This window comes from Phoenix dactylifera, chromosome 17 (assembly GCF_009389715.1).
Source record: "Phoenix dactylifera cultivar Barhee BC4 chromosome 17, palm_55x_up_171113_PBpolish2nd_filt_p, whole genome shotgun sequence".
Lineage (NCBI taxonomy): Eukaryota > Viridiplantae > Streptophyta > Magnoliopsida > Arecales > Arecaceae > Phoenix > Phoenix dactylifera.
In genome coordinates this window covers 9,807,180-9,830,698 of record NC_052408.1, presented here as the reverse complement: position 1 = coordinate 9,830,698, position 23,519 = coordinate 9,807,180, and the positions used below count along the sequence as shown (strand labels likewise).

General features: G+C 38.7%; 2 protein-coding genes across 12 annotated transcripts; one reads left to right on the top strand and one right to left on the bottom strand.

Annotated features, from left to right (window-relative positions):
• The first annotated feature begins 806 nt into the window (after window positions 1–806).
• LOC103714899 lies at window positions 807–16,886 on the top strand. 4 transcript variants are annotated; one of them, XR_605287.4, is made up of 9 exons: window positions 807–936; window positions 1,606–1,841; window positions 5,243–5,344; window positions 5,431–6,162; window positions 11,691–11,755; window positions 11,834–12,455; window positions 12,820–14,270; window positions 14,409–14,461; window positions 16,663–16,886. XR_605287.4 is itself a non-coding variant. In XM_008802360.3 (8 exons), exons 2-7 carry the CDS (start codon window positions 1,662–1,664, stop codon window positions 14,242–14,244), a joined length of 3,126 nt encoding a protein of 1,041 aa, XP_008800582.2. In that variant the 5' UTR covers window positions 807–936; window positions 1,606–1,661; the 3' UTR covers window positions 14,245–14,270; window positions 16,663–16,886. The 4 variants fall into 4 exon arrangements, 3 of the variants coding, with proteins under 3 accessions (XP_008800582.2, XP_008800579.2, XP_008800583.2); XM_008802360.3 differs by lacking the exon at window positions 14,409–14,461; XM_008802357.3 differs by lacking the exons at window positions 14,409–14,461; window positions 16,663–16,886 and having other exon boundaries at window positions 12,820–14,394.
• A 158-nt stretch (window positions 16,887–17,044) lies between these two features.
• Window positions 17,045–22,499, bottom strand: LOC103714898. Of its 8 annotated transcripts, XM_008802352.3 has the most exons (4): window positions 22,205–22,376; window positions 21,929–22,091; window positions 21,314–21,540; window positions 17,045–18,458 (listed from the first exon to the last, which is right to left on the bottom strand). In XM_008802352.3, exon 4 carries the CDS (start codon window positions 18,446–18,448, stop codon window positions 17,318–17,320), a length of 1,131 nt encoding a protein of 376 aa, XP_008800574.2. In that variant the 5' UTR covers window positions 18,449–18,458; window positions 21,314–21,540; window positions 21,929–22,091; window positions 22,205–22,376; the 3' UTR covers window positions 17,045–17,317. The 8 variants fall into 8 exon arrangements, with proteins under 8 accessions (XP_008800574.2, XP_008800577.2, XP_008800571.2 ...); XM_008802355.4 differs by lacking the exon at window positions 21,929–22,091 and having other exon boundaries at window positions 22,369–22,499; XM_008802349.3 differs by having other exon boundaries at window positions 21,797–22,362.
• Between the last annotated feature and the right edge of the window lie 1,020 nt (window positions 22,500–23,519).

Genomic DNA, 23,519 nt, shown 5'->3' with positions numbered 1-23,519 from the left:
GTTCGACATGCTTATTCTCTTTCAAAATCATAGAACTGGAGATGCCGTTTTCTCTCGAGAAGAAAAATAACAAGATGCAAGAAGAGTACATGCAATATGATCGAATTTTAGGTAGGCTAGCATATAATCTAGATAAGCACGTAAAATTATTTAAAGAGAAATTCAACTCTATCTATATGAGAAACGAAATTCGAAATCTGATCTCTCGTTGCATGATGCCACCACCCAACCATGATCGGGTAAAATCGATTTCACCTATGGAAACCCATACTTAGGTAAGTCCATTTATTTCGATATCTCAAGGAAACTGTTATATTTCTCTATCTATGGAAACAAAATCCTTCGACGACAAAAAATTTGAAATTCGATCACACATATTAGTTGGTATGATCACAGTCATCCATCTAACTGGCTTGTCTTGATTGCACATACTAAATTCAAATACAGCTGATAAATGCAGTGGGGTTCTGGATGTGTATGAATGCATGCAGAAAGGAGTAAACTCAGTGGCACTCCTGGGCAGTGTGTTTTGTCCAAATCCAGGTTCTACTTTTTCTCCTAATGGCAACTGACAGCAGCGCAAAAACATATTCCACGTGCACCGCGCGTGCCACTTGGCCTGGGTGAGACGGGGACTCCGCGGCCTCGGACGCAACGTAAGCCTGAAATGACGGAAATGCCCATGATATGAAGGCGCCGTTGGAGAAGTAGCGGAGGGTATTCGAGTAAAAAGGCGAGCTTCGGTCTCCATTCGCTCCAGAAAAAGAAAAAAAATAAATAGAAGAAAACAAGAGAGGAGAGAGAAGACACCGCTCGCTCGCTCGCTCTCTCTATTTCTCTCTCGCTTCTTCTCCGCATATCCGACGCTCTTCGCGACTCCGCCTAATTTTCCCCCTTTCCTGAATCGATTGCGCGCAGGGAGTTCTTGGAATTAGGGTATGTGCGCTTTCTTTCGTCTTTGGAGGATTTCTGGGGGTTCAATTTCTTTCTTTTTAATCCGATTGTTAATAGTTTCTCTGTCTTTAACCTGATAAATGGGGATGGAATCGTATTTTGAGGAGCGATTTATCTGATAATTCGTGTTTATATGGGAGTCTTTTAGTTCTTTTTGGCATTGTATTTGTGGAAAAGAGATGAAACGAATGGAAAGATGATATCTTTTTCAGGTATTAGTCCCTTAGAGAGCTGGATTTTATATGCTATTTCTGGTTTTTTTTTGTGGTGTTTTATTTAATCTGATGGAACATGCATTCTTTATAATGGAAGTAGTAAGCTTCTTCTTTTTTTTTTGTTGCCGATTATATTCGCTGGAGAGTTTGATGTTCACCTTGAAAGATTTGATAAAGGATCCAAAAAAGCTTGTGTTGGGAGATGGTGTAACCCTAAATAGGAGGACATGGTGGAGAATCACTCAATTCCAACTTGAAGTAGTTGGGATGGGTTCTTTTCAATTTGGCTTATGAAGTGGGGTATTTGGCCTAAAGAATTTAATTTAAGCTTTATATATTTTTATCCAGTCGAAATTCTCTATGAATAGTTTGGTAATATTAGGGGATTCTAGGCATTGCATGCGTGGTATCAAGTTCTTTTATTTGATTTCTGCAGACTGCTGTGAACATTGAGGGTTGTGGATTGAGGAGAAATTGATTACTTGGGGCAGAATGATAGGAAAAAAGGCGGTGCTAACATACAAACGTAAGCGATTCTCGTCCCAGTCTCGTCATGGTGATGGAATTACAGCTGATTCATATTCAAGGTCTTCAAGTGGTGTACCTTTAGAGATATCAAGCCAAGAAGCGGAATCGGGTGCTGACAATGAGAAGCTGAACAAATGCAATGCGGTGACAAAACTAAACCTATTAGTCCTGTAACATTTGTTTTTATAATTACAATGCACCCTGGTTTTCTTGTTGTATTTTTTTTTTCTTGTTTAACAAATCGGTGAATACATCATTTTGCTTCTATAGGTAACTTGTAGTTCTTCCTGGTTATTTTGATAGCTGTAGTCTGAGCTTGTCATGTAAGACGGTGGCTGAGCCAGTGGGTTATTCTGAAAATTATCGCTTCTGGGGTTGCCTCATGGAGTTCTTTTAACTGCCTTATGAAGTTAACTTACTCTGTTACAGACTTGCAATATAGATTCATATGCCGAAGTTTGTTTTTTAAAAAATCTAGTTGTACCTCGTAAGAAATTTGTTGAAGAGAAATGACAATACACTTAAAAAAATATATATCTTTTTTTTCCCTCACGCAATGTATTTTTGGTGGCTTGTCAATCATGTTGATGTTTTAAAAATCTAAAATTGCACAGTTCACTCATCCAAAAATATTTAATACATCAAAACCATCTAAATATAGTATGCATGTTGAAGCTAATGACAAGATGTATGTCAAAAATCAAATCACAAGTACACAACCTTAAAGGGATGCTTGGATGTCCTTTCATAATACTCCTATAGTATTTTTCATGTGCGGGAATTGACTGTTGATGTGCGAGAGGGAGAAATAGGAGGGAATAAGAACTCTGTTTGATCATACATCCTCAAGCCTTAGGGTCGATGCATAATTTATCCAACATGAGTGAGAATTGTTTAAAGAGAGGAGATTTGGGGAGGTAGACAGAAGAAATCCTTGAGTCCCAAGATCTCTGGGATATTGAAGATGCAATATTTGATCGTCCATGTTGAACATCATATTGTCTGTACACACAAGTATTGTGAACACTGAACACTTATTGAAGAGATGTGCTTTGATTTTGCAGTAATACATGGTTAGGACTCTTGGTATGATCAATTATCTGTGTTCATTTCTGAAGTTTATTTATGTATTTATTTATTTATTTTTGGCTTCTTGTTTAATGACAATCGGCTAACAACAACTGCACTGCCAGCTGCATCGAGCAATACCTGGAGTTCAGTGATTACAATGAGAGTAAACAGTAACCTGTTCACTAAAAAAACAAAAAATTTCCTTGGTAGCTCCACACCCATATTTTATCTTACCTTTCCATCATTTTCAATTAATAAATGTGATATCCAGTTTTTAGGTCTTTCAAAATTTTCCTTTGGATGGAAAATTAATTAGTTCACATGAAAAACTTTGGCCCGCTCACTTCGGATGTTTGGTTGGCCCGACGTGAGCCGCAGTTCCTGCCCTGAGCCAGACTCATCCAAGAACATCCAAAGTGACATAATTGGTGGGGTGCCAAAGTCACTTCATCTGAAGTCAGTTTCCCACCTGTTGACTTCCAACAAACCAAACACACCCTAGTGGAAGGTAAAATAACATTTTATAATTTTCACTAACCCTAGCATTATTCAAACTTTGAACTTTTAGTTTCTGCTTCAGATCAAGTTGACCCAACCTGCTTTAACGTTTTCAAGTTGTAGATAGGTCTGCATGCAGCAGAATATAAGTTGAAGCAGCTCTTAATGAACAAGTGAGTTTTATGAGTGCTTTGTTTGACTTAGAAAAGGTATGAGTTCTATTATCCATGAGATATACTGTATGTTATAACACCTGTCCAGTTTGTTCATCATGCAACAATATGCTTTCAGTACTAAATGAATCTACAACCCTAAGTTTTGGAGTTGAACCATAATTTTAGAAAACGATATGATTCTACCACCAATATTGAAGGTTTCCATGTTTAAGTGCTTGGTTCTGTCAGATCTTAGGTTGCATAATAGTTCAGCATTGCTGCTATAAGGGATCCTGCCATCCTGATTAATCTGATGCTGCACTGCCATTTTATCTGCTTCCTTGGATTCTCTTGACATATGAACCGTAAATACCTCTTCACAGTAGATGAATCCAGTTTCCATTGCTAGTTTTCCTTTTTCAAGCTTCTTTATTTAGGTATTGGCATTTCTTATGATGACATGCTTAGCAAGTTCTTAAGAATCATTTTCATTAAAGAGCCACATTTGACATTATGACTTCATCTAGCACGAAGAATATTGTAGATTGTGAAGAAACTGGGAAATAAGTCAAATGATTTGTTAGTTAGTCTTCATTGTCAATAGAACTTATTGTTGTCAACTCAGAGCACAGTTCCTTCAATTGCCATCTCTAAGACTCATCATATGATGATGTGCCCCATGAAGGGCCCCACGAGCTATGAATTATCAAAACTTCATACTTCTTGTAGACCTATGAAGCCTAGTCACATTTTTGTCAAATTTTTCCTTGTTACTTATCCCCAAGGTTTGAAAACATGACCATATTGTGGTACATACCACCCCATACTGTGGTCTATACGATGTTGTATCCACCCTGTATTGGCAAATGATGAATAAATATGGTGGTGTATGATGGTATCTATGGTACCTGTTGCTACCAATTCCAAGACATCGAGGTGGACCGCCTTCGTGGACCTGTGAGACAACAAACAATGGTGAGAGCTCGCTAGCTTGGCTCCAACCAGGCCGGGCCCTCTAATACCTAAGTCAGAGAGGGTTTTTCTGGTGGACATGAAGGAAGAAGAAAGAATAACAGAGTTTCTCCTAGTCTAGGTGATTACCTTCCTCCTACCTTGCAGGGGACCTTCAAACCTATTTATAGCTAGAGCCTCGAATCTTCTGGGATTGTATCCCAACAAACTCGGGGTCGTGCCACAACAAACTGCTGACATGGCGTAACAACCTTGGAGATGTGCTGTAACAATCTAGTACATGATGAAATTGAGCGCTCCTTTAAGGCGGAAGGACTGAGTTGTTTAATTTGCAGGAAGGGTTCTGCTCGGTTCGGATCAATAGCCGAGGTCCATGAGTTGGGCTAAGAGGTATTGGCCTCGGAGGTCGGCCACTTCTAGTCTACTTGGCCGGACCTCCAAGTTTGCTCGAGAAAGCATGGCCAGAATGCCTCAGAGAATTTTCAGGTGTGTCGAATCTGCCGTACGAGTCATGAGCTGGATGAATCCTCATGCGCCACATCATGCCTGTCATTTTGTTGCCACAATAGTATCAATGCATAATCAGTATGCCCCTGTACCGCAGTAGTTCAAACCTTGCTTGCCACCACCTGTCTATAATTGCTGTACTCATACGGGAGAATGCTTCATGTTGTAATAAAATTGCCATACCAAGTTATCTTTTAATATTTTGTTTCTTAATAGGTCAAATATCATTGTGAGAGGTAATTTTATTGCCATAAATTGTATACCATAGATTCTTCCTCTTTGGGTATTCTTAATAATACATTATAAATAACTTCTCCTTATGTTTCCATATCATCATGCCAGTGTTGCTCTAGATGTGGTTTTGTTGATGTCAATGAGAACCTGCTGAGCTGCTTTAGATGCTTTAGGAGTTATCATCTGCGATGCATCGACCCCCTTTCAAAGGTTTACATTTAGTATTGCATAGTATTAAATGAAAATTTTCGATGAACATGTTAAATCTGATGATTTCTATCCTTTATTATGCATAGTGTATTCCTCAGGAAAAATGGCAATGCTCAACTTGTGTTCATGAATTTGAAGAGTCTATGCAGAAGCAAGTTCGAGAGACTAATAAAACAAAGAAAAATAAAAGCATTGAAGATTCTGAGATCAGGAAAATTAATCTTCAGTCACATAAAATGTTGTTAAGTGCAAGACCATCTGGGGACAGCTCTACAAAGACAAGTTCCTCTGCAAATGATGCATCTCTTAACAAAATAAAAAACATTACCCGGACAGATGATTCATACACTGATTCTGATTCAGCATGCAAAGTCACATGCATTGAAGGGAACTCAAGGTCTAAAGATATAGACTTGGGGATTGTAGGAAGATCGAGTTCCATATGTTTGGGTTCATTAACTGAAAGAAAAAATAGTTCTGGATTGGCAGAGGGTTGTGTTTCTGTTTTGCTGAATTCAGATAAAAGAAGCAGTGTTATATGCAATGTTAAACATCCAAAAGAGAATTGCAATACTCCCTTGATTACCTTTTCTAGGAGAGTTAAGAAAAAGCAAGGTGTGGGTGAGAAATTTATGGGAGGGAATTTAAGGGCTGAGCAGACACAGTGTTCAACAGGCACCTGGAGCAATTCTCAAATAGGACCTAGTTGTAGATGTGAAGGGTCAACTCAAAATTGCAGCTTCATGGATCGTTCAACTAAAGTTGTTTTACCAGAACAAGCAGACTGTAGCCCATTGCATGTGGTTCAACAAGCCATGGTATAGTTTGAACTTTACTATGGTCAAGTCTTTCGTTGAAATGCTTAAGTTGTGCATGTCTGTCTGGTGTATTCTTGATTAGAAGCATGATAATATTTCTTCTACAGCTTTTTGAAAGGTTTTAAGCTATACGATATCTCAGTATACTTGATGATATACTAGATTTTGCCTTTGCTTTTGCCTTTGCTTTCACAAGTTGATTTACCAATAGATTCTGATATACCTTATGGGCTTTGATATTTTCTACCTAGACTATCAAATGATTGTTTCAGCAGGACTTGTTTCATAGAAAACAAAGCAAAGGTTATGTTGCTAGGGTTGGAGCATGTATTAATACAGGTCATCCAAACACTAGTTTTAGACTGTAGCATTTAAGTTTTACTAGCATATCTGCACTTGCATGGCATGATATGACAAAAAAACAAAGCATTTACAAGCTCCAATTTGATGAAATATGTTATATATTGATTACCACTTTGAGCAGTTTAAATTAATGATTTATGAGTACTATATATTAACAAATATGCATTTTACAGATATATTTGTATTCATTCTCATGAGGGTGAGCCTTGGTGCAATGGTAAGGTTGCTCCATTATGACCTAAGTGTCATGGGTTCAAAACACGTAAACAACCTCTTCATATGTGAGGGTAAGGCTGCATGCTTCTAACTCTCCCTATAGTGAAAGCCTCATGCATTGGGCCACCTTTTTTTTCTTTATATTCATTATCACTCTGCTCGTACGGGCCAGTTCAGCACGTACCATACCGGTACCGACCCCACTGGTACAGTACAGCTACATAAAACGGTTTAGAGCTGGAACCGAGCGGGGAAGAAGAAAGAAGAGAAAGAGGAGAAGAGGAAGAAAGAGGAAGAAAGAAGAGGAAGAAGAAGAGAAAGAGGAGACTAAGAAGAGAAGAACACGGTTCGACGTACCTTGAGCTGACCCCCTCCCGAGCACCCCGACGCGCGCGCGGCCCTCCCAACGGTTTCTTCCTTGCTCATGGGAGAAGGGGGGAAAGAGAGGAGAAGAGAGGAGGAGAGAGGGGAAGAAAAGAGAGGAGGAGAGGGTTCGGAAAGGAGGAAGAAGGGAAGGGAAAAAAAGATAAGAAAAAAAAATCTTTCCAGCGCGCCAGCGAGCGGGGAATTGCTGGTCCCGCGCGCGATTCCATGCACAGGAATTTCGATCCCGCATGGTTCTCCGCGCCCGCGCGCGGGACTCGCGCAGGGCAGCGAGCCCACGCGGCACCGCGCACGAGCGCGAGCCCACGCGGGGCCGCATGGGGCATTTAATACTAAATGCCACTCTATAGCTAAAACGCGAACGCGCGTGCGCATCGCCCTTTTTTTTGGCTCCGATTCGGCACTGATACCGAACTGGTACCGGAGCCCACCGGTATACCGATTCGGTCGACTCAGCAGACACTGCTTGTATGTAAATGCATATGGATGGGAGATTGATAGAATTAAAGAAAGAAATTGGAGACATTTAAGATGAAATATCAGATTAAATGGTGAATTTGTTATGTTAGAGTTGTATTCGGTAAGTTTTCATGAGTTTCTCATTTTTAATGCAAGCAGAATAAAGTAAATTAAATGATATAAGTAAATGGCTTAAGATACTTGTACTTCATTTTTATGATACTAAGTAAAATTGTTGGAGTCTACTGAAAATTCAACATGGATCAACTTAAAATGAAGCTGCAAGATACAGATTAAAATCAAAAGGAAAAGTTGTTTTTTTTTACCATACATTGTGCATGCCTTACATGTGCATTGATTCTGTTTTGAATATTTAGAGATGGTCATAAATTTTAAGTAAGGGCCACTTCCAATTGCCAATCTAGGGATTCTTTAAGGGGAAAAGGAAATGGTTAGGTGTGCAATGAGCTAAGCCGAGCCGAGTATAGGGCTTCTTGGCTTGGTTTCATCTATCAAAATAGTTGCTCGAGCTCAAATTGAGCTTCACATAGAGTGCTGAAGCTCGGCTTAGCTACGCTTTCAACCGGGCTTTAGCTAAGCCTCAAACCAAGCTTTCACTATTTTCAAAGGAACCGGTGTTCAGGTTCAGCTCATTTATGGAGTGGAGCTCTGACAAAATGTTTGAGATCAGCTCAATTTTCAGTCAACCTAAGCTCAAATGAGTAATTAGTGAACCAAGCTCTACCTGCTCATGAAAATGAGGGTCCTGGTAGCTAGGGAATAAATTAGAGGGAATTCAAGATAGGAGTGGATGTAACAATCTAAAGTTCTTTTTTCTTCTTTTAATTAAATGGTGAGAGGAGGATACCAATGCGAGAGGGATAGAAAGAGAGAAATGATGGCAGCAAAATTATAAGAAATAGCAGCAGTATGAGCCTATCCAATGTCAAGAAGTTGTAACAAGGAATGCCAAACCGTTCTGAATCGGGTGGTTTGACCTGTACCAAACCGAATTGACAACCTAGGATGGTTCGGTCGTGTGGATCAGTTCAGGTTATAAATCGCTCCATCACCCTTTTTTCGCTGAGCATGTCACCTCTTCAAGAGCCTTCAAGGGCTCTCTCTGGCTCTCTCCACTATCTCCACCTCATGATCCCTCCTCCATCGTGTCCTGCTCGCCGTTGACAATCAATCCCTCATATTGAGTCTCATCTCGTCATCGATCTGCGCGCAATTGCTCCTTGATTGCTCCCTGACCTCATTCTCGACGACAACATCACCACCCTCACCTCCACCCCTCTCCACGACGGCATTGTTCTTGCTCTATCTCTCTCAAGTTAGTGGAGACCTCAGCCTCTCTCTCTCTCTCTCCCTTCATTTCTTTCTTCGTCTCCCCCCTCTCCTTCTCCCTCCCTCCCTCCCTCTCTCTTCCTTCCGCTCCTCTTTCTCCCTCTCCCCCTCCCTCTCCCTATTTTGGTATGCTCCGGCATGGCATACTATGACCCTTACTGTATCGTCGTACCAGTAGCTGATTGGTATGGATCACGGTGTTGATTTGGTGAACTTTGATTTGATAATGAGATAGGATTTTTACCATTATAACAAGAGAGATATTTAATAGAAACATATTTAGAGGGTCCAAAGATCGTATTTTTATGCACTTATAATACGTTGACATGTCATTTGTTGATTGGAAAAGTGCACATTGATGATTTCTAATCACATGCTGCCAATGTTGTCTGAAGCGAGCACTTGTACCGCTATTCAAAGAGGTTAGGGATAGAAACAAGCCAAACTGAGTATCAAGCTGCCTGGGCTTGACTCGCCATGTAAACAAAATGCTCGATCTTGGCTTGAACTCGAGCTGAGCTTAATGCATGTTGTTCAAGCTTGGCTTGTTCAGGCTCGGCTCGTTTATGAGCCAGGCCCTGAAATCTGTTTGAGTTCATCTCATTTCCTAACCGATTCGAGCCTAAACTGAGCTGCTATTAAGCTGTTCCTGAGCTGTTCATTAGCAACTTAGATCATTTGCGGACAAAGACAGTATATATGGAAACTATAGAATGATCATGATAGCAGAGAACATAGACTAGTGATCGGTTGGATGAGATTGTTGTTAAAGGAAGGAAAGAGAAACTCAAGGCAAAAGAGCGTTTGGTGAATAAAAACAGATGATATTTGAAAGGGAGAGGAAGGCAAAACTGGAAAGTTCTAAAATAAATAATATCCAACAGAAAACAGTTCCTTGGTTGAGATCTGTTGACTTTGTATGCCATTCCATTGTAGTTATCGATATTATCGTAGATCCATTGTGATCGTGAAATTATCTAAAAATGGAAACATCAACCTTAGTCACCATCTCCATATCTGGTTTATTTACCTTTCTTCTTTTTCTGGAAAGAAAGAGAACCAGTCAGGAATGCACATGAAAAAAAGGAATGGATATATATATCTGTTTTTGAACCAAAAGGATGGTGGCACAACAATTATTATGTGTGTGTGTGTGTGTGAGAGAGAGAGAGAGAGAGAGGGAGGGAGAGAGAGAGTTGGATCACAATGGCAAAAAAAATAGAGTCTGTTTTTACGAGGGGAGGGAGATGTTAAAATTGTTAGGATGATGTGTTAAGAAAATATAATTGACATAGCACTTTATGCTAGGCTGCATCAATAAGTTGTGCATGAGAGAGTCTTAAAGTCTGCCCTTTTCAGAAAAGAAATAAACTAGTTACCAAATTGGTTATGATATATGAGAGAGTTGTTGAATGCCAGCTATGTTAGGTTTGCGCGTTGTCGATCAGATCCTTTCAATATTTAAGAATTGCTACTTATGAAGCCATGTGCAATAGTTGTATTAACATCAATTTTTAAGCGTTCATGTGGGTATTTTAGGCTAAAATGAAGCGTATATGTATCATAGGGTGCAAGAGAGATCTATATTATACGCAGATAATTAATCTGGTTTTCTTGGAAAAGAAACATTTTGTTAGGAGTTGCTTGATTAGGTTTGGTTGGGTTGACCGGGGACATGAGATGGTCGGTTTGAGAACATTTTTTCTTGATAGAAGAGGGATCACATGCTCACATAAAATCTATATTGCATAATGCATTGTTTGGCACAAAAAGAACTCCAGAACATGGAGTATAGGAAGTTTCGGGAACAAAAATTAAAAGACATACTACTTGTAGGATATTCCTAAAATTCAAAATGCCTTTCAACATAGCAGAGATTCTAATTATCTGCAAAAACTGAAAAGAATTGAAAATAAAAAAAATGCAAATATTAGATATATTAAGAAGTATATTGATGCATTTTGACAATATTTCATTATGTTTCTATCATAAGGCATATAATATAGGAAGTTTTGAGAAAATTTTGAAAATTGTTTCAAGGTCACGAAGGACACTAGTCAAACAACGCGCTTTCTCATCCGTCAATATAGGAGGTAGGCAATAAAGCATTGTTCTAAATAATGAGCCTTTTGAATTAATGAATGCGAACCACAATAAGCAACTATAAGCACACAGAAACTGTCTTATCCCACACTTTATATGTTTCTTGTCTGTACAGTGTTACTGTCTCAGCATCCTTCAATAATTCATAACAAAGGCTAGGTCCAGTGGTTCACTATCAGACCAAATCCTTCTAGATTTCTCTGTCTCCCTCTGTCCCTGTCTTTGCTAACCTTTTGACAAGGAACTCCTGATTTATCTATTCTACAACCCAAACACTGGAGTGGAGTGTTTTCATGTAGCTTTTTGCATCATGGTGTTTCCTCGATTCTCAGCATGTGCACTGCATGAACCATATTTACTCTGGGGTTGTATATCCCTAGGTGTGTGCATTGGGCACATGCCTGCATATTTCTTAAAAATTTATCTGCTGCCCTCGTAGATGGTTTAGCCATGTTAGCTGCCTAAAACTGATTGAGCTATGGCAGGGTTAAGTAGATGAATATGCCACGTATATTGGTGTTTTTTTTTCAATTTCTCTTTTAGAAATGATGGTTGACATGCAATTTTTTTCGTATTGAGTTGATGCAAACATATATTATCTACATATGTTATACTCCAAGGAAAAATTGTCTCATGTGAATATTGCTGGACAGATAGCTGATGTCGGAAAAGATGCTGCAGCAGAACCTGCTCCTGAAGTAGGTGCTGAAACAAAAAGGTAAAATTCTTTTAGCCTAGCATTCTTCATATGTTCTTTGTTGCAATGAAAGATGACTGATGTTTGTTCATCAAACAGTGCTGGGGAGACTGGTGAGAAATTATCTCTTCGGTGTTCTGAGATTCCAGAGAAACCAAATTTGAGTCATCGGTATCCATTGCCTTCCCAACCTGCAGGACATGTTCCTGAAGATCCATCAGAAAAACTTGCAGCTGCATATACAACTGGTGTCATCAGAGACTCCATTTTAGTGCATGAATCTAGAGGATCAGTCTCATCAGGCAATAAGTTAGTTAATACCATAAAGAGCTCTGACAAAGCAATCACATTATCTGGCATTTCAAAGGACAGGAGTCACCTGGGAAATTTAGAATTTTCTGTTTCCCTTCCTGCATCTACTAGTCCAACCAACATAGAATCAAGTAAATCATCATTGATTGTCATGCCTGAAAATCTTCTGAAGTGTCAAAGTTTATCAACTCGAAGTTGTGGCATCGTTATGGCAGATAAGGAAACTGATGGAAAAGTTGATGAACTTAAATGGCTTGAAACACTTCAAAAAGAACTGCAGGTTACAAACAAAGGAAAAAATATATGCTCATCTGTGGAGCAAAGTGTTATCAACTGCCAACAAGCATCTAATGGAAGAGCTTCCCCTATGGTACCAGTTAGTTTATCCGCGCAGAGTCCACATGATCAGGTGAATTGTAGAATTAGAATTAATTATATAATTTTATATCTTTTCTGGGCTCAGCAGGGCTGGGTTGCCAGCAATCTCTGCAATCTTGAGACAATGTCAAATTAAATTATCAGCATAGTCATACTCATACCCTGGCCAGATCCCTGTGAACAAAAAAAAAAAGAGTATCCAGGCTTGCTTTCTGCATCTCGATCCTTTGTTTTGCTATGACAATATAAAGGGAAAGAAGATCGATATTGCTGGTCTTGATGCAAGATTTCAAACTGTAGTTTTAAAATTTGAATATTTGCCAAATCTATGTTGTTTTTTGGTTCTAATATTATTTTTTCCCTTTTTTTTTTCTTTTGTTGGTACTTGATTGCAGGATGCATCAAGGGAGTTCAAGAATCAGACAACTGGATCACAAGAAAGGGCATTTCTGACAAAATCAGTTGAGACTGACTATGAAAAGCAAAAACAAGGAGAGACAACAGATAAGTCTTCCTTTTCTGCTGGTTTTCTAGGTCTGCCATTGAATTTGGAGGGACCAGATGTCTCTGTTAAAAATTTTCAGAGCATGCATTCATCATTGAATTTTAGTATTAAAGACAGTGTTCATGAATTCAATAAGACACTTCCATGGCCTAGCATTAATGAGAATACATCTGTATCAAAGCAAAAACAGATAGCTGACAATGTTAAACGTGGCTCACAGATGTTAGAAGAGAGGCCAGCCTCTCTGTTAGATAAGTTTAAGAGGAATGCAAATGAATGGTCAGAAGAAGAATTAGATTTTCTCTGGATTGGTGTGAGAAGATATGGGGTTAACAATTGGAATGCAATGTTAAGGGATCCAAAACTTTGCTTCATGAAATCAAGAGTCGCAGAGGACCTAGCTGAGAGGTGGAATTTGGAACAAAGAAAGCTTCTGAATGGCACACTATTCCAGCCAGGAAGACCGTCTGGACCAGAGTTGCTGCCTTTTACGAATGATTCTTGGGTAACAAAACTAATGCCAAGTAACTATTATGGTGGGAATGGTGCCTGGTCCGCACGTTCAGAATTCCCTACGCTCACAGCTGAGCCTAAACTTTCACTAGGAGGCATATATCTTCAGATTGAGAACACCCTCAAGAGAAATCCACTTCATTCATTAGGCCTAGGTACAGTTAATCCTCTGACAAGTGCAAGTCTGTCCCCAGATTCCATCAGCAGCAGCTTCCCAGTAGGTTCTTCTTACCCAGGGTCAGGGATAAGTCACCAGAAGTCTTTCAATGCTCACAACACAAGGTATGACTATGAATCATCTTCTGCGCGCCAAAAGTCAGTTGAAATTTTGACTCAGGATCACCAAACAACCAGCCTGCCAGCAAGTAGCAATCTCCCCCATTGGCTCAGGGATGTGGTGATCCCGCAACCAAAGCCAAGCAATTTAACTTTGCCTCCTATTTCCCTTTCACATTCTGCAAGCATGCTTAATAATGACCCAAGAGTAGATCCACCTGCTCCACCTAAAGATTCTCGGCGACGGGGAATTCTAAAGAGAAAGAACATCACATCTGGTAATCAAGCCAGCAGTGCGAGGGTGTCGGACAATCCAGCATCTATGAATGAGCATCAGGTGGGAAATCAACCAGCTGTTCTTCCAACCTTGGGTGTGATATCTCAGACACCAACGCCGGTTAATACAAGTTCAAATCTGGATGGTGTATCCAATTTGAATAAGAAAAGTTCATGTCCTGCTGGACCAAGTAACTTGGTTGTTATTGATAGTGAGGCTTCTTCTGAGGAGACGATATCGGACAGCTAGTTCTGTAAGGAATGGCATTGCAGTTGGTAAGTTGTACAGGGTTTTGTTTTGAGCCTGTACAGTATTTCTGTATATAAATGACCTGCTAATTTTGTTGTCCATATATTCTTTTGGAACTAATCCCCATCTCTCTGTTTACATTGTTTTTCACTAATTTGATGCAGCATCTATTTGATAATTTGCAAGAAAATGGATTGTGTGCCAGCATTTGCATGAGGTAGGATATGCTTGCAGTGGAAACTCATTATTGAACTTTAGAACAATTCAATGCATTGGTTGGTGCAGCCCAGAAATGACCCTCTACTTATTTGTATGTTTAATATTTTGCAGTTTATTAGTCAACTTCTTGATAAATGCAACAACATTATGATAGCAGTCAAATTCTTCTTCATTGCATAAGCCTTAAGTCCTCTGTGCAATCCAACAATCATTAGGACTAATTCCATGAACCTAAGGTAATCTAATTAACCTGGACTTTAAACATCTAGCCCAAGCCCATCCAAAACACAATAAAGTTCAGCCATAAGCATGACCTAATTGGCCCTCATCCTGTAACCACAACCCAGAACTCATAACTGACACCTCTTGTTATTAGCTCATTTTCTGCGTTCCATGCTTAGGCTCATAGCCACAACCCAACATCCTTCCTATTGCACCTGAGCTTAGCCTACAGCCCATCCATATGCTAAACTAAACCCAACTTGACTAGATAAAGGCTAGCTCGACACAACTAGGCGCACACAGCATTTAAGCCTATTCCAAACCCAACTATCCATGCCTTTAAAGTCCATTTATGAAAGCAACAGTGTTGAAACAGTATGATAAGCCACTGTTCGGCCACTCACATTCACCTGATTCCATCTATATGCCCCACAAATCATCAACCATGCCAGTCAAAACTAGTCTGCTTCTCATAATTGAGGCTAATAGAGAAACAAGGGAAAAAATGCTTCTGGAAAGAGCTACAAAAGAAGAAACCTCAAGACTTAAAAGTGCCCTTGTTCGGTTCTTCTAGCTATTTCCTTCCCTCCACACCTAGTCCTAGCTACCTTTCATCACTCCAAAATCTAATACATAACCACTTTTCTTTTCTTTCATGACATATTAACTACCAACCATCTCCCTTGACTTAAATTAACTGTTAGCCACGAGCACACCTTTTTTTTTTCAAGATAATCTAATACATAATCAAATACTATTTGGATTATGTACCTAACTCTCTCCCCAACGCAAGTGCTGGTGAGAGGGGTGCAACAACAAGCTAACTAAGAAGCCTGCTAGAAACCTAACCCAATATATACCCGAAGTATGCAGCAACCCTTTCTTGCTACAGTTAGAACCTCCGTGGTTAATCAGGAAATGACCACTTGAATGCCCATCCTACTAGGAGGGGAAGAGGACCCCCCCTCCCATTCAGTAGTAGAGTACTGGTTTTTGTTGTTATTGCTGCTCTCTCTCTTTCTTCTTCTTTTTTCTTTCCCCCCCTAGTCAATTGCATTCTATATCCTACACTTGCATTTGAGCTGTTTTTCTAACAACCGAAGGATGGCATCCAGGAAGCTAGCGTCCCATTCTTGCCAGGTTTGTTTCTGCCTTTCCTGCCAACCAGTTAGAAGTCAATCCCTTCGGGGTTTAGTGTGCGAAATTAGTGAATTCTTGACAATACTTGTTATAGGTATTGGCCAACGTAGACCCTCCCTAATCACATCTAATCCATTTCCTCTCTCTCTCTCTCACTCTCTCTCTCTCCCCTTTTCTTTTTTATATCTCCTTTTTTTCCCCCCTTTTGAGCTTTGCTTGGTTGTTGAGAATAAGATGATTAGTCAGCAGAACAAAAGGAAAGGAAAGAGGAGGAGAGGAAAGAACATCAACTAACTTGACATGCTTGGGTGAAGTAAAATACTTGTAAAAAGAAATTGTTGAGAAAGTGGATAAAATATGATTATGCTATCTTGAGCACTTGCATATTTGTTATTTTTTCTCAAAATCATTACCTTTTGGAGAATGAAAACATTGAGTTTGATGGAGAAAGCTGACCTTATATTTCTTATTCAATTTTGGCTTACTCGAAATCTTGTGCAGTGCCAAGCAACAAAAGACAGATTTCGCCCCAACAAACTTTCTTTTCTTTCACTTTCTCAATAACCAAATAAAACCTAATCTTCATCTTTCTCATTATAATCTTCTTATAATAACCATTTTATATAGCTTCCATTTTCCGAATGATTTTGTCTGCTTTGTTGGCTACATATGTTTTCATCTTTCATTTGCAAAGACAGCATGTAAATTTGGCATGCAGTATGCTATAATGATTTGCTTTTTCATGACAATCTTTGCAATGAAGAAAATCTTGAAGAACAAACCCAATTCATTACCCAGAGAGATGATTTTTTTTTGTTTGTTTTGCTTTTTTGGCAGATAAAATACAGCTAATTGTTGAAGATGGCTCGAAGGTTTCTGCTGTGGGCATCATTGTGGCTACTTTCATTCAGATATCATCTATCCTAATGACATTCAAAACTTTTTATGGTAATCTCTGATTAATGTTTCCATAATCATAAGCACTTGAATGCTTTCTAATGCCTGAGCTGGATTTGATGGACACAATGACTTGGAATTTGAGACTATTTGCTTCTGCTCAATTACTGGATTAGACCAAAATTACTCTAATGCTTTCTAATGAATGTGTGTTGGATTTGATGGACAAATGACTTGGAATTGAAAGTATAGGCTTTTGTTCAATTAATGGATTTTGCAACAGATTATGATTGTCTCTAATAGGCATGTTCCAACTGTTGACTTTTTGACTGCAAAGATTTGAAAACTAGTAGACTGCAACTCTAGAAATAAATGAAGTTAATACAAGAAATTCAACAATTTCGTAGTATAATAACCTTATATAAAATGGAACCATTCTGATCATCTACTCTCAGGATCAATTTCTTCAAAATATAATCTGCAACTCTTCAGCGACACCAAAATGTTGCCATGTCAGCTTTCCACATCTAACCTACAATGAATATGCAAGAAAGAAGATCTAGTATAGTTGAAATCACAAGATTATCAAGATTCTCTATAACTGTTGCTCATCTGATCTGGATCTTATGAACCTCCGACGCCTCCTTGGTACCCGAATGTCATCAGTATCTAGGTTTTCATTTTCATCACCATTATCTTGTTGACCCAATAGGTTCTCACCCCATATATTACGCTGTACTGATGATCTTTGATGCCTCCTCCAAGCCCTGGATGAGCCTCTTGCTTCATCAAATGACCTAATTGGGTTGCTAAACATATGGAACAACAAGAATGTGGTCCACCATGGTCCATTGCTTTCACCTAATTCATGCTCATGTGACAGTCCATCTCCGTTATCAATGACATAATCTCCAAGTATGAATGCTCCAGGCATTGCTGATCTGATGGCACTAAGGATGTCCCCGAATTCTTGCTGGTGCTCCAGGCGACGCCATGCATGCTGCCTTGATGGATCCACATAAGCAGGCCTTGTCATAGGGTGGACCCTCCTAGCATGTCTGCGGAGCTCCTTGTAGTTGCCAGAAAATGAGCATGATTCCTGAGAGCAGCTTCTGATTTTCTGATCCAGATAATGTCTCGCTTCTTTAACAATTGTCCAACCCATCACCATACCTCGGCAAAGAGGACACTTCAAGCAATTTTGCTCTGATCTATCTTCCCCACCAGATTCATTAAGAGTGATCCTTTCTTCTACCTGAGTTTCTAAATATCTATCTGGTCCTAGAATATTATCATTTCCTTCTGAATCTTCGAACGAGCCTGCAGAGATCCTATTGTTATTTTCTTCTAGACCATAGTCTTCATGTGTTTCTGTTGAGTTGCTTGTCATCCTTAGGTCCCTGAAGAATGGTACCGAAGCAGGAGCATCAGTGCTCCGGCCATGCCTCTCCCTACCAGTATTGTCATACATGGAAGAGCTGGAATGGGAAGGACCATCCATAGAGTCCATACTCAGTTTCCTGAATCGGTCAAGGCAATTTGAATGCCTGTAGCTTGTATCACAAATGTAGGATTTGCAACCTTTTTCATGACAAGTGCAAAGGAGAAGAACAGCATTGTGTGGATGGTCCATGCAGATGGGGCATGAAATCTCATCCCATTCCTTGCATAGAAGGGCACGTATATCATCTACGTTGGCAGAAGTGCTTCCTTTTATATCCATCATCTTTAGTGCACTGTCATAAGTTGCTGACATTATTAGATTAACTAGAACCCAAATATGTACCATATCTATAAGCTAATACATCAACCATATATAATTAAAAAATACATATAGAATATCAGATACCACGACATTTAAATAAACACAAACATTTTCATATATGTGTGGTAATGCATCATATATTTTCTGCCAGGGCAGCTAATGATTCACATCAGGCTACAATTGTGCAGGAGAATGATGACTTGCTTTAAAAAAAAAAAGACCAGGCCTTTTCCGTTTCTCATTTTCCCTTTTTTTTATGAGAATGAAATGAACCATTCAATGTACAAAAATAGAAGAGCAAAACAGGCATCCAATGCAGCCACACTTGTGGCATGGACTGGTCAAGTAACTCTTAGACACTGCTTCTGGTTCTCTCCTTAGTTCATCTGCCAGACTTCGGGCTTGTAGCAAGAACTAAAATCCACTCACTGTGTTAGTTGGTATCATTGAAAACCTTGAGTTTTCAAAATTTGCTACTCCAACTTAGAAGAACTTTATAACTAAATCACCTGCAGCTACAACAAATTTCTAATACAGGACTGAGTCAGATTACAACAAATATGACTCAGTTCTATGCTATGTTTAACCAAGAGTTCAGTCTTTAAATTGAAAGATACATTTAATTGATAATTTTCATCATGAGGAAGTTTAGACCTACATCTTATTATCTTAGACTAGGGACAGCTTTTATTTATTTATTTATGCAAATCGATGGCCACAAATTAGCTTTCATTGTTAATCATTCAAAAAGAAAGAACTCAGGGACTAGAAGCCAAGGAAATATTTGCAACTGATGCTGTTTTTTTCCCTTAAAAATTGAAGCATAGGACGATTGATTCTTAGATGTAAGATTTACTCAGAGGAACATAGAGGAAAGACGAAGAAAGAGAAGAGGAATAGTTATGGGCGCGCCGAGCAGAGCTAGGGGAAGTAGTTTCTTCCATATAGACTAGGTCTTTCCTTTCTTCCGTGTCAACATATCGACCATGTATTTCTCTATTTTTGCAACATGACTTAGAAAGCTACACAAAACTTTCTTTATCACTGATTTCACCAAACAAGTATATAATGTTTACATCCTATGGTACCATTGAGTCACTTGTGATGATCAAATCATACAGTTAAGGATCATGCTGCGCTCTTACTCTAAAGCCTCCTTAAGAGTTCTGGCCTGCTAGACATTCAACAATTAATAAGGAACCCTAGTAAATAAAAGGTATGTTATCCCAGTCATCTTGTCACTAATTTCCTCAAAAAAGTTTCTATTGTCCACATCCTTGACCATCCTTATGGTACCCTTGAGTCACTTATGATGAACAAGTCATACAGTCAAGGGTCATGGCTTGGCTCTCACTCTATAGCCTCTTTAAGAGTTCTAGCCGACTAATTGTTGGTATCTCAATCATCTCTCACAAGCCTTGGATCAAAGAAGAGTTTTCTTTCCTCTTGATGTTATGTTAAACAACAGAAGTTTTACCCAAAGCCAAAATGCCAGCAAACATCAATATCTCCATACCAAGGTGCGGTGCCATATCAAATTGTACAACCAAACAGGCTATCAAGTTCATAAGTGCTCGCTCCCCAATCAAATATGCCCTCCAACCAATTGAAATAAAAAATGGCATGGAGTACCACGTAGGCCTTCCTTTCCCCGAGTGATATCTCCAAACATTGCTGTATAATTATACACTCCCCAGATTTTTTGCTGAAGAAATTCTCCAACAGATAAAATAAAATATTGTGCCATTCATGTCTCACCTATTTGAAGGCTGAAATCACATTATGTCGTTGCAGAACTCCCAGGCGAAGCCACATGTATCAAGAGAAAGACCAACAATGATGACTTAAATGCAAAGCAGGGATCTCTTAATGCCCAGATTTTGCAGTGTTAAATATTTCGTAAAAACATAAACTACTAGAATCTTGGCTTTTGTGAGTGCCAAGAAAAGAAAGACGCTTATATACAGCTAGCCCCATGGTAGTACTCTAAATCACAAGGCAGAGCTTAATAGGAAACTCACTAGCCATTACTGTTGATGTATTTTTCTTGATTAGCCTATATACCTAAAAAACTCAAATTATGCTTACCAGACAACATCTTAGACTTTGATGAAGTGTGAATCATGAGAATTAGATCCTCTGTTTCTTGTCCCTAATGTTTATGCCTTAAGCATAAGACTGGAAACTTCATAGGGAAATCACACCTAGAAACCTCCAAATAACAACCTTACACGCCTGCATTTGATCATGACCATGAAAGCACTCCAGCTTTCCAAGAGCTTCTCAACACAGAGAAAGCTGGCTCCGGGGGCCCTAATATATCTCACACTACTAACCCACCCTCCATAACTGCCCACCTCCAACACTTTCAACCCTGAGTTACAATTCCTTTCCCTGTTAACAGTCATATGAGTCGCAATACCTTCCCCTGTTAACAGTCATACACATTCGCTCTTTCATTTGCTCCAGTTTCAGATACCAAAACTAATCAAATTCATGCAAACATTACAATGAAAAAACATATTAATCTTCGACGCTTAAGATGGGTATTTCAAATTTTCTTACATTTTTCACATAGTTATTTATCGTACCATTTCGGTTCCATTCATCTGGAACCAATTTGAGCAACTCTACATAGGGAATTAAAAAAAAAATGTATAAGCTTGTGACCAGTTACATTCTCAGGGATTGACAGAGCATAAATAGATAAAATGAAGAGAAGTAACATAAGTGCATATATATAAATAAGCAAAATATATCTGATGAGAGGGTAAGAGAAGCAAGAAAACTTTCTCATTAAAAAAGCAGGGCACGAACCTGACTCACCAGAAAAAGAAACCTAAAATTTTAGCCCCTTATTTGAAGCTTATGATCTATCCAGACTTCCTCCTCAGAAAACGTTGCAATCTTGATTTCCTTTATACTCGAAGGACGAAAAATTCAAAAGGTTCTCCCAACAACAAATCAAAGCCTCACAGATCCTCTAAATATGCAATGGCTTGAACTCTGCCACTTGGAGATTAAATTAAATTCCACACTTCAAGCACGAGGCCCTGCATGGAAATTGTGGAAAAAGGAAGAAAAGGTCAAATTTAACGCATCAGAGATCAGAAAAATGCACATTACTGCAACATCGAAAGACCCAAAAAAAAGAAGCTCATGCTTTGCATCCCAATCAAATTTAGGAATTAGGAAAAGAAAAAAAAAAATATGGCATTTGGGTTGCAAATGAAGTTTTAAGGCATAGAACGACTCCCATACTTAAAGCATGCTTCTAAAATTCAATTTAACGCGAGGGGCAACAAATACCAAGAAAAGAAGAAGGTTTCCCTATCCTCCAGAATGATCGTAGACAAGCAAGTAAACCCTAACCCATAAACTCCCTTCCAACCCAATAAAAAGGAAACAAGAGTACTTTATCCATCTTTAGTCAAGATCCACCTGCACATCCGAATCATCGCAGTAATATTGCAAGATCTGGTGATAATCGAGAAACCCTAACCAGATACTTCCACCATCGCCACTTCAAGAAACCTCGAAGCCATATTTGCCCCAACTGCCACTCGTCCAAATCCTAGCCCGGACCTTGCCCACAACACGATCTCTACCCAAAACCCATCAAGAAATCAGAATTACGAACAGAATTCATCAAAAATAGAAAAAAAAACCCTTAAAATTCAAAAAAAAACCATTATGAGAAAAAGTTGCAGATTTTACAATGGATTATAAACAACAGATCCTCATCTCCTTTCTCTTCTTCTCCTCCTTGTTTTCTTGGCAAAGGAAAAGATTAGGGAAAGGAGAAAGGGAAGGGGGAAAAAAAAGAAAAACCAAAACAGAGACTTTGGAGAAGAGCGTAGTGGTGATGGAGCGAGTAAAACTTGGCACGGTCGTCCGTCTTCTCGTCTTCTTTTTCTTTTTCTTTCTATTTTCTAATATGAACTCATTTTTTCACTATTATTATATATAGGAGGAGGCGAGGAGATGCCACGAAGTTTTCCTTCTTTTCTTACCGAATTACATACTACAGCGGCAAGATGCTGACGGTTCAGAGTCGGCTGCACCAACCATCACCTTGAAAAAAAATAATAATAATAATATAGTGATTGGGTGAGTCCGAGATCGATATAGCATATCGGATGGACAACCATTGCTCCACGATAACTTGAGATTTGCATCGAGCTGTCAATATTTACAACAAGATAAATAATATGGCTGATTGGATAACCTCCTTTGCGGCAGCATATTATTTTTTTTTAAAAAAAAATTTAAGAATACCAAGTGGATGTTTTTTTTATTTTTTTGCTATTTTTTTTTAATTTTGTTTACTAAGATTGCACTCATGCACATATGGTGTGAGATACGGCTGATTGTTGGTTGGCATGTCACCACCTTTGATTTTAGCATCATCCAATGCCGAAGTTTATTGATGGAAGCAAGGTCAAAAATGATCAATAATTTAATTGTTATTTTGTTCTAACTTTAGTGCATAAAGAAAATAATTAGCAATAATTATTGTCATTTAACATAACATCTGTGTTGTTCACCCATGCAAGGTAGTATTTTCTTTTATTACTTTGAATCCTTTTGCTATTGATTGTTATTCTTTCTATCACAATAATAAATAATAGCTAGATTGTGATAAAACCCTAGATGGAAGTGATGTACTTTGAAGACATGATGCACATCGCATGGGCCATCGAGATACAGGAACCGTACAGTATCGAACATGTAACATCAAATAATTCAATGAAATTTGTCCAGGTGCAGTGATTGGAGATAATGGGAGGTGATTGGCATCCTCAACTCCTTGTTGGCATAAATAGAAATAATCTCCATGGCATGAGAATTCCATAGCCACCACTAAAGTGACAAACGAGATTTAATAGATAAAATTACTTAGATATAAATACAAATTGAATACTAAAAATATAAATATAAATACGAATATAAGTTAGATAATTAAATTTTGTGGCTATAGATTCAAAAATATTACTAAGTGAATGATAAATCAAGTTAATAGCACGTTAAT